Below are 11,341 nucleotides of genomic sequence, written 5' to 3'. Positions count from 1 at the left end.
AGCTTGGTTCCCAAGGCAAACTCCCACCGGAAGCAAAGATACCCAGGTTTGAGTTATGGCGGCCATTGTCTGACGTCACTGTGAAAAGGGTCTATTAAGACAAAAGGTTTTAAAAAGTTCTGCCAACAAAAACAATAAAAGGACAGACATTTGTATCCACAGATTGAAACATTGTTTACAACAGCCTGCTTGGTCTCATTAATCCATCCATCCATCCATTTTCTATACACCCTTGCCCCTTAGTGGGAGGGTTGCTGGTGCCCATCTCCAGCTAACGTTACGGGCGAGAGGCGGGGTCACCCTGGACAGGTTGCTAGTCTGTCGCAGGGCAACACAGAGACAAACTGGTCTCATTAATATTTCAAAATGTTTTTAAATCATTGGATTATCATCATTTCCAGTGAAACTGCTAGTTTATTTTTATGGCATTTCTCTCATACCTTGATAGTGCTGGAGTCTATTGCTAGAAGATTTTCTATGTTCAACCTGCATTATGCTAAACAAGAACTAGGGTTCTTGTCAAACATTTTCCATCTGGTTTTTAAACCTTAAGATCCTTGATTTTCTTCAAAAATAGAGTAGAAGACTCTGTCTGATCTGGACACCGCTGACTAAAATATTAGTTAGCGGTGTCCACTACTGTCTTCTGTCTAACTCTTAACATTAGTTAGTTAGGGGAAGCTAATGCTAAGGCGCTAACTTCAGCCATGTTGATACTCACCATATGCCAATCTATTATACAAGCTGTTACAACATAGTATATCGCCCTCAGCAGGCCCAAGTTTGTCCTTACACACCGACCTACCTGGTTTCTGCTTCAGGGAGTGGTTCTTTGGACCAGACCTGCCACTCTATGAAACTGGGTTCAGTTTTATTGTTTTGCTGATTTTGGCTAATTGACCATAGTAAAGCTTATTGAGAAAGCATAAAAGACACCATCCAGTGGGGATGGATGGATGGATGTATGAAGGATGAACAGACAGATGGATGAATGAACAAATAAAACTATATTTGTAGTCATTTTAGCTCCATCAGGAACTCTTTGCTTTGATCTAAACTCTGTGTCTGATCTACCAGCTGATTCGGGAACCCGACCGAGATCCGCCTGATCTCATCTATCAGACTTCTGGCTCAACAGAACCAGCGTTAACGGCTCAGGGAGGAAATCACAATCGATTCTGCTGCAGCTCAGCTGTGGCTCCTCGCTTCATCCTCTCTGCTCTGTTAGACATTTCATCAATATTCAGAGCTAAACTGTGACAACTCCAAAAGAAGTTAAAACCTTCTGCATCATACAAGTAAAAAAACTACAATAAACTACCTTTTAAAATCATTTTTAATGTAAAGTGGTAAGAACAAAAAAAAAAAAACAGATACAAAGACGTTGAATGGAAAAGATGTAAAACTTCTGTAAGAAGTCGAGCCAGAGGATGTTTTTTAGATGTGGGCGTAGCAGGCGATAAAAGGCCAGATGGAAAGCAATGAAAGGGTTTTTGTTAGTAAAGGTTGTAGAGTGGGTGGTGCTGAGCAGACAGGTCGCCATCTTGTAATCAAACTGTCGGAGGATCTTTGATTCACAGACAGGGGATAGATTTACTCAGCTTGGAAAAGAAAAGGATTAGGCCAGAGGTTCCCAAACTGTGGGGCGCGCCCCCTATGGGCCGTCTGGATGAAAAAGAAAACAAAACATGAACACTGCATGCACTGGGTTTTTACCTTAGAATGGCCAACTCTCTGTTATTCCTATGTCAATTTGATACAGTAGAGGCTTCCACACTTCCCATATTTGTGTCCTCTGTCACTTTTATCAGCAGTTAAAACTGTTTAATCCGTTGTTAACATGTTGTAACCTGTAGAAAATGTTTGGAAACCACTGGATTAGGCTAACCCACCCCAACTTTATTAGGATAGTGATTTAAACCAACATTAATCCACAGTTAACGGGTAGGAAGAAAATCATCTACTTGTCCTCTTTTGTTTTAGGGATGATTACTGATCTGCTGATCAGACAAAAATAGCGGAGCAAGGAAATTAAGACTTTTAGGGTGGAAATCTTTTGACTCTCATCAATCAGCACCGAAATATATTAAAGATCTGCTGTTGTTGTTATCACCTTTCCAGATAGAGGTGGGCAATATTTAAAGAAATAATTACATCACAATATTTTTTAGATACTTCCATAACAATATTGTAGATAGTTTTTTTTTTTTTTTTGATTTGGCCAAACAAATATCTTTTTACTTTCTTTAATAAAATGTGTCAAAGAAAATACAACAATAATATTTAATAAGAGAAAACTTCAAAAAGTAAAAGACTGTGCTCACTTACTTTATCAGAAACTTCATGTTCCCTCAAATGTAATCACACAAAAAGTGGAACATTGACCAGCATATCTGATGTGTACTGATGATTTAAACAGCGGCACTTGCTGGTTTTCACAATTGCTGACTCTATGATGTGTTGTTTATGTTTTTATGTTGTCATTGCCTTGTTGCTGAAATGTTCTTTACAAATAAACTTGATTGATTGTCTGATAATGATTCGATTTGATTTTTGGGGCGGTGATTCAAACCCTCATTGATTTTTTTTCTTTGTTATTTAGTTTACAATTGTCCGATATCTTCATAATTCTTCACCTCGTTGGATAAACACGTCAAATAAATGTTCTGTAATCATGTCACCTGCAGACACAAAAACCAAATAATGGAAGCAGACTAGTTGAAATGAAATGTCAACATTGCTGTCCGAGAGGATTTCTCCATAAAAGATGGCCACAAACTTCTGACCAATCACACAGCTCCGTATGGCATTGTTTCATTTTGCGAACCTTGCAGATGGTGAAGTTTATGTCAAGCTAGATCTTCCCGGGAATTCAGAGGAATTTTAAAATCAAATCTGAAACAAACCAAAGGTCAGAAAACCAAGGTATCAGTTAGTCAACGACCAGCTCAGCTACAAATGAGTCACCGATGTTCGTCTAAACAAGTTGCAATAAACTGATGGATTAACATCTCAAAGTGATGAAAGGAAAGAAACAATTTAGCTTTTGTACGTTGACATAAACTGGACTTGACCACTGAGAATCAAAACTGAGGATTGCTGTCATACACTAAAGGATGTTTGTTGCACCAGGTTTTAATGGAAACACCAACTGTGGACCCAGACATCATAAACACAACCTTCTTTTTATTGAAGAACAAAAAGTCATGGACATCCAAACATTGATTTCTGAAATTCAATCGAGAAGCGACAAATATGAAGAGGAAAAAAACAATTCTACTTCAAATATAGTTTTTTCAACTGTACATTTGAATTGAATTCAGTACATTTAATGCCTCATTTTCACTTAGTGGTATTGAACTAATATCCAGACTTTAAAGTTCTCCCTGGAGCCTGAACTGAAACATTTGGTTTCTTTTTTATTTCCATCATTACTCAGTTTGCTCCTGGGATGGATTTTTTTAGGGCAGCTGGTAATGGGTAAATTCAGTCATTTCAAATCTGTGCCAGTTGTGTGTTAATTTTTTTTCCACATTGCAGAGTCTTCTTTAAGACTATTAGCTTTATTAAAACCTGAAAACTTGAGGATCTTCGGCTGCTTTTCTGGAGACCTGGGGAAGTAAAGCCACCTTCAGACCAGATCAAGAAGTCTGTTATTTCAGTAGTTCCATTCTACAAGGAAATCTACAGAACACAGATTTATTAGATGGAAATTAATGTAATTAAAATATTTAAATTCTGTTAATGTAGACGATTTTAGCTTACAGATAAGGAAAACCCAAATATGAGTTTCTTAGAAATGTCAAATATTAAATCACACTCAAGAAATATTTTCTTATGTTCATTGTACAGATCTGGATTCAGCGCCTGGTTGGGTCTCATTTTGCATGAATTTCTGTTCTACTTCATTCTGAAGTGTTCTGGAAGTCCAGGTTGCTGTGTTAACGGCCTTCAGGTTGTTTGCAATGTTGGTTCTGGTGTCTCTCATCTTCCTCTTTATGATAGTCAATAGGTTTTCTATGGGGTTAAAGGTCAGACCAGTTTTCAAAGTTCATTGGAACCTTTCACCAACTTTCAGGTTTTCATGATCATTTAGAGTGCAAACGATAACTTTTTATTGATCTCATGTAATATTCGCAGTAGTTGTTTCTTATACAACCAATGTGGGCAGTTACCCAGGATGGCTTCTGCTCTAGGGTGACGTGATCTGTCACACTAAGTAAACAGTTTTTGCAGTGGAATCTTTAGCTTATTTCCTTGATTGAAAATTGATTAGTTAACAAAGAGTGGGACTTTTTATAACAGTTTTGCAAATTAATTTTTGTGTTTCTTGAAGTGTATCTTATTAAAACATTTTTTTTAGACATTCCTCGACTGTGGTGCGGTGAAATTTGTGCTTTGATCAAAATGCAACTGAAGAACACATTTCATAAATGTTTCACTGATGGAGTAATTTATTTTAAATTGTATTTTCTACAGTATTTTTTGTATTTCTATTGTGTCTTATTATTCTAGCTTCTGCCACATTTTTCAAATAAAATATTAACAGAAATTGAGTGTGACTGTGGTTGCACATGATAATCGAAATGATGTCACGGTGGTGGACGTTGTCCCAGGGCACCAAACAGACTAGGACCGCCCTTATGATGACAATCATCAAACTTAGCAGAAATGACTGTTTGCATCTAATGAATCTGGACCACTTTCCCTTTTTGAACTGAGCTACATTAACTTTATGATGATATTTTAATTTATTTGGATGCAGACATCAATAACTTTGTTTTTAAGACCAGATCTGACTGCTGATTTAATTTATCAATTTACTGAATTAACATCAACAGTTTTTCCAAAAACCCATAAATTTGGTCAGAAATTATATAAATGTGAACAAACTCATGGCTCAAGAAAACATGTGTATTGTTTTAGAAGTTTGTGTCTCAGCAGCAGATCGTCACAATGGCTGTGGCCAGCGACTATCACAGTACGAAGTGGCAAGTTTGCTGGCAAGCCTGAAGACATTATTCTCGGGAAACTGTAGGGAAATGACAGCTGTTCCTGACTGAACACCAAACTGTGGGACAGATGGACAGACAGGCTATCAGATGGACTAATGTCACCATCCTGAGACCATAACAGTAAGAGGACAAAAGAAGAGACCTGCTTTTCTAAATCAATGTGTCGCTTATGTTTTAGTGGCAGGCGGCAAGAAAATCTAAGAGGATCAGATGGGAAGTCAAAGACCTCCAGTCAGGAGAGACTGGATGCCAACAGGAACATCCAGTTAGAAGTTCAGGAGGTTGTTAAAATGTGTATTTCCTTTGAAAAAGGTTTAAGAGCAACAGTTTGTACGAAGGTGAGAGGAGAAGGAGCTGCTCCTCCAGTCAGGCTTCCTGCAGGGAGAAGTTCACTGGAAAATTACAGCCGAGTGTTGAAGCATGGGCAGCCCGGGGAAAGTGAAGCATGTCTGATTTTGGATGCAGTTTACTCAATAACGTTGCTTTTTCTTGTAATGGCAACTTAATATTTTTTAGCTAGCAGTAAAAAATATTTTAAATACTCAATACCAAAAAGGCCAGATAGTTCACTGAACTACAAAAAAAAAAAAGATATACTTTTAAAATATTACCTTATTGTTTTATTTTTTGGTAGTAGTCTTTACACTGCAATAAAACAGCCTTCATATGTAAATTCTTCTGAAATTCTTCTATGAATTTAGAAGAATATTTCCTCATCCAAACAGAGTCTGAGAATTCATCAGAATCTATTAGCTGAATAAATGGTTAACTGAGTTTTACTCAGTTACTGGTTTTATTGGAGCAACAGTCGGTTTGGCAGCAAAAGGAACCAGCGGTTAGAAAGCCCAATAATGGGTTTAGCAAACTAATTACACAGTGGGGACGGCCACATAGCAGAATATATGAAAGAGTAAATTCATTTTCAGTGCTTGGCTAGGCAGCAGCTGAAGTCTATCTGCAGAGCAGTATAGAAAATAACAACCATAAATCAATGTGGCCTTCTGCCCACTCTGCTGTCCAACAGCGCTGCCAAGAACGGCTCCTCTGAAGCCCGGTTTCCTCCAAACCGGCTATTCACTAACACAAAAAGAGTTAGAGTTGCTGACGGCAGCGGCAGCCATCAGAAACATCACTTCATCACAGTAAAAAGGAAAGAGAGAGCCTTTTCTCTCCGGTATATTATAGAAAAATGAAGTTTTTTTTTCTTTGTTAAAGCATCTTTATTACTGAACCTGTCCAGTGAGCTGGTTCATTACAATCACCACCGTAAGGATTATTTAGCAAAGGGAAGTTTGGCTTTGGAGCTAATGTTTCTGTAGTGGAACTGATGCTGTGATTTTGCTCTCATAATTGCAGCGTCAGTTTAATGAAAATGAGAAAGAAAAAAATCTGTGCCAGAAAAAAATAATAGACAGAAAATGATGAAACAAGACTCGACACTGTTAATGAAGGAAAAGTCTACAAGAGCAGAAGAGATGGTTTTAATTATCTGACACTGTGAAATGTTAGAGAAAACGTTAAGAGTTATATATTCTTCTGAAAGTATACAACTAGTTAAGATTGGTAAGGCAAGGTAATTTTATTTATATAGCACTTTTTCAGCAACAAGGCAATTCAAAGTGCCTGGAATTGCAATATACCTATACATGTCTATACAATAGATCAGCAATTAAATTAAAACAAATTAAAACAGTGTTTTAATTAAAGTTTAATTAATTAAACTTTAATTAATTAAACCTAATTAAAGGTTTAATTAGGTTTAATTAAACCTAATTAAACCTAGTTATCACTAGTTTAATAAACCTAACTAGTTATCACTAGTGATAACTAGTGATCACCTAGTTATCACTAGGTGATAACCACCTAGTGGTGGTGATCACCACCACTAGGTGGTGATAACATCAAAAGGAATAACTTGAGCCTGGCTAAAGTAGTGTCAGGTTTAAAGGTGTTTCCATGCCTGCAGACTCTGAACTGTTTCAAACAAACCAAACCCCTTGAGCCCACCTGTGGTGCCGCTGCGCCAAGAACCACCGAAGGAAACGACACAAAACCTCGGAAGAAGACACAGAACGCAACTTCCTTCTAGATTAAATGTAAACAAAAATAGAGTGGTGTCGGATTTTAGCAGTTGTAGGATTTCTCTTTTGTCTTTGCTAAAAGACAACCAATCATTTCTTCAGATAGCGCTAAACATGCACGTTTGTTTTGGTTGTATTTACCCAGAATGCCCTTCTCTGTAGTCCACTTTCTGCTTTTGGTCTCCAGTTCACTTGGCGTTCACATATGCATTCAAATTGCACCAGAGTTCACTTCAACCGAACCCAGACTGAGGTTTTTAGTTGGAGCAGAGTTCACTATTTTGGTCCGTAACAAATTTGATTACACATTCACACCTCCCCAAAAGAACCGGACTGTCTAGGCAAATGGAGTGGACAGAACAGGTCAACTAGATTTTTCATTAATATGTAGTAGAGTTGAGTGGAGAGTACAGCAGAAGATTAAAGGCAGATGTAAATGGATAGAAAAGTGGATGGACAAAAATATGGATGGATGGATGTTTTTGGTCAAAGACTGAAGGAGAAACTGAGCCAGACATTGTGTAATAGTCTGCTAATATTCTGGTTTCAGGTTTAACAAAGGTATATTTAAAAATAATGTTGAAAGTGAATAAAAAAAATACATTACTGCTGCTAAAATGTTATGTTGCCTATGACATTTTTAGTTAAGAACAGAGTTGCTTCATATTCTTCATAAAAGTTTAATCTACTTCAGTCACAGTCAGGTAACATTTAACTCAGTGTGAAACAAGAAGGTAATTTAAGAGATTTAATAAAGGATGCAGCAAAATATGAAAATAACATCCCCATAATTTTAACAGAAGCAAACTCCTCATTAGAGAGAAAATTTAAATCGCCTCGACATTTTTTTTCTTTTTTTATTGTGATTTTTTTTTTCTTTTTTACATTTTCTGAAATTTCTGACGTTTCCAGACTTATTAGGATTCCTGGGAGCTGCTGGTGTTCCAGTAAATGTCTTCATTACCGCGTTTTATGACAACAACACAGAAACTATGAAAATTATTCTAGTGTTTTTAGTAGGGTTGGTAAATATGGGATGTGTAAAACACCTTTCACAATGTTAGTTAGCCAGGTGGAGGGCAAATAGTTATCTAAACATTTGGAAAATATTCTAAAAACCACCAGTTTATATAAATCTTTATTTTCTGACTGATGTTTTATTGCAGTGAAATTAATTTCTTTCACGCTTGGGACACCAAAAAGATCAACATGAAGATGCTGAAGGCTCACCTTGGCTTTGTTGATGTTGCAGTGAAGCGCGTTGTTCTCCTGGTCATACTGCAAACTGAACTCCAACGTTCCCAGAGTGGCTGAAAGAACATGAGGCGACAAGAAGACATTAGGAGAAACTAGATGTTGAAAGGAAAACTTCATGGCTTGTGTTGAAATATTGACTACAGAAAATCTCCCTTTCAAGTCGTAACTGGGGGTAGTTGGAGATGAGCTCACTTTCCCATTGGGAAGTCCAAATTCCAGCTGATTGTTCCTACTGGGAAGTTGGAATTCCAAGTTCCGAGTACAAATGGAACGCATCGTTATGTAATGTATGTGGTTTGGGCCCATCAGCTGCTACAGCCAGCTGGATTTGGACTTCCTCCAGCACCAGCAGCTCTGTTTCCATTGGAATTGTGCAAACTGGAATTCCAAAAATAAATTTGCTTAATGGAAACACAATGATTTAAAAAAGCATTTATTCATAAAAAAGATTATGCACTAGGATGAGGTGGTGTTTTGGCTGTAATTAAAGTCTTTTGGAAACACTTTTTTTTGCAACAAAAGAAGCAAAAGGATCAACAACCGGATGTTACTACTGGTGGAAAAGAAGAAGAAGAAAACAGGAAAAGGTAGAAGGATGCATGTTTTTTTTAATCACCAATGGAGTGAACAAACTTACTCATGTCCGATTTTAAATGCGTTTCTTTTTAATGGGAAGGTCGTAATGGTGAAATTGTGTTTTTTTCAACATTAGCAAAATATCAACAAAGTTTCGTAATGGAACTTGTCTTGATTACTCAAGAGTACTTAAATCCCATTCAATGCTGGATTATCATCTAAACTTATCTAGATGTGTATGTTTTTGTTGAAAACAGCTTGGGAAGCCTTTTCAAACTTGACTTGGCCCAGTATGAACTATTCAACAGTAACAATTCATTTCTAGTTGGTAGATGCCCGTTTTGGATGATCTGCATCCTGTTTGTGTTGCGTGTTTCTTGTTTCCAACATTTTAACAGCAGCCATAAAAAGAAGTGCCGGTTAATAACGACTCGCTGCGCCACTGGGTGGAAACCCTCTGTTTCATTCACACTTTGTTATAAATATATATGCTGTAAACAACTTTAGTTTGTATGAATCTGTGATGGTGCTTGCAGATACCAACACCTCCCACATGTTTTACCTCCTTAAAGTCTGAGCTGTGTAATGTGGGATGGATCAGGGCTCAGGCTTTGTTTTACATAAAGTAGAGAGCGTTTAGCACCATTACCGAAACTTTATTTGAAAAATAAAGATGTTGCTCATTTGTGCAAGTGAATCCACTTAGTGGAATCAAAGTCCTCCTAAACCAAGTTGCAGAAATGTCAAAATAAATAGATCTCTATCAGTTTTACTTTGCATCGATAGCTGGTTAGCTTCCAAAGCATCCAACTCTAAAAGATTTAAGATTAATTTGTGATTAAAGTGCTCCTGAGTCCATTAAAACCCAGTGAATCGATGTTGCGCCTGGAAAAAGCTGAGCTCAACACAGGCGCAAACAGAACCACAAAAACAAAAAGATTTACTTATTTTGTTTCCAGATAGAATGAAACATTTCATGGAGTCTGGAAACTCTTAACTATATATGAGCATATATGGTTTCATCTGTAAATAATGTTTTACAACTTTAAGTTTTTGAATCAAATGTTAAATTGTACTTTAATACAAATCAATTACTTTAAAGGACTTTACAGAAATCAAACACTTTCCAAACCTTGAAAACATCTAATTGAGACAATTGGGGGGAGGATTTAATAAGTTGTGGCCTCAGACTTTTTTGAACAGAATATGAAGGTTGTTTTTTTATGTTTATTGTTATTATATATATATACATATATAACTACACTTCCTTCTTGCAGCAGCCTAATTTACGCGACTCGGAAAGGTGGAAGCCTTGTCTGATTCAGTTCAAGTAGCTACTTAACTGCATTGGAAGCAATAATTAACCAATTTAAGTGAAAAGAGTGAATCATAACATAACTGCTGCTAAAGGAAGGAACAAGTGAACGTAATAATTACTTCCAGCCGGGTCTTTTATTTCAAGGTTATGAGTCATTCGAAAGGAAATTGACTTGAAATTTGCGTTTCCTGGCATGCCAATTCTTTCGTTTTCACATCCGAGAGAAACACAATAATTCAGAATGAAGAGAACAATGTCTGTAACCGTGTGGAAATAATAGGAACAGGCTGTTTTCCAGTGAGAGGAGTTAAAATGTTTACAACATAATCATTTCTCCAACAAAATATTGCTTTTTTTCCCCTGCTGTGTGAAATGATTTGTGTTCTGGGGGAAGACTCCACTTGAAGCGCCATTTTTATTTTCTAACAGAAACATCTGCTGAAAGGTCAGAGAAAAGTTAAACATCAGTTGGGAACAAAAAGGCTGAGTTTGACCCCCATTGGAACATTTAATTTATTGTGTTTTATAATAACGTCGTAAAAGTGAAGCCACATTCTTTACGAGCTCTCAGTGTAAATCTAACTGTCGTCTGTTGCTGTTTATTAAGCTATAAAGTAAAAGGGACGTTTGATCTGAAATGGTTCACTCCATTTCTTCCATCAGGATCCATTAACCCACAAACACACCGAGCGAGCGTTCATGTGGGCAAACCTCAAGGCACATTAACCTGAGCAAATCTCATGGCGAAGCTCTGCCTCGTAGCAAAAACACGCAGGAGTCACCGACGAACAGATGAACAGAGATGGAGAGAAAAACTTATCTGAACGATGAGAGATGAGAAAAGAAAAACTACTGAGTGGTTTCTACCTTCACCCGGTATGGAGGGATGTTTGAGGGAAATATACAACCTACAAGAGGAAGGAAGGAAGAAAGGAAAAAAAGAAGGAGAACAGGAAGAAAGGATTGATGGAAATAAATAGGAATGAAGAACTGAGGGAAAGAGGATATAATGACAGAAAGAACTGGAAAGATGGAAATAAGAAAGGGAGAAATTAAGGAAAGAAATAAGGAAGGAAGACAAGGAAGAAAGAAAG

General features: G+C 37.1%; 1 protein-coding gene across 3 annotated transcripts in view; it reads right to left on the bottom strand.

The window, feature by feature from the left end:
* LOC103146121 (double C2-like domain-containing protein beta) overlaps positions 1-11,341 on the bottom strand; it is a 125,687-nt gene that overhangs the window by 46,355 nt on the left and 67,991 nt on the right. For all 3 annotated transcript variants that reach the window (XM_016677298.1, XM_016677296.1, XM_016677297.1), the window contains exon 2: positions 8,327-8,406. Coding sequence is in view for 2 of the 3 variants with exons in the window: in XM_016677296.1 (XP_016532782.1) it covers positions 8,327-8,406 (80 nt within the window). In the remaining variant the exon portion in view is untranslated. The remainder of the gene's footprint in view (positions 1-8,326; positions 8,407-11,341) is intronic.

This window comes from Poecilia formosa, unplaced genomic scaffold (genome assembly GCF_000485575.1).
Source record: "Poecilia formosa unplaced genomic scaffold, Poecilia_formosa-5.1.2 Scaffold152, whole genome shotgun sequence".
In the NCBI taxonomy this organism is placed as follows: domain Eukaryota; kingdom Metazoa; phylum Chordata; class Actinopteri; order Cyprinodontiformes; family Poeciliidae; genus Poecilia; species Poecilia formosa.
Note: the sequence above shows the minus strand (reverse complement) of the source record. Positions and strands in the feature narration are given on the sequence as shown.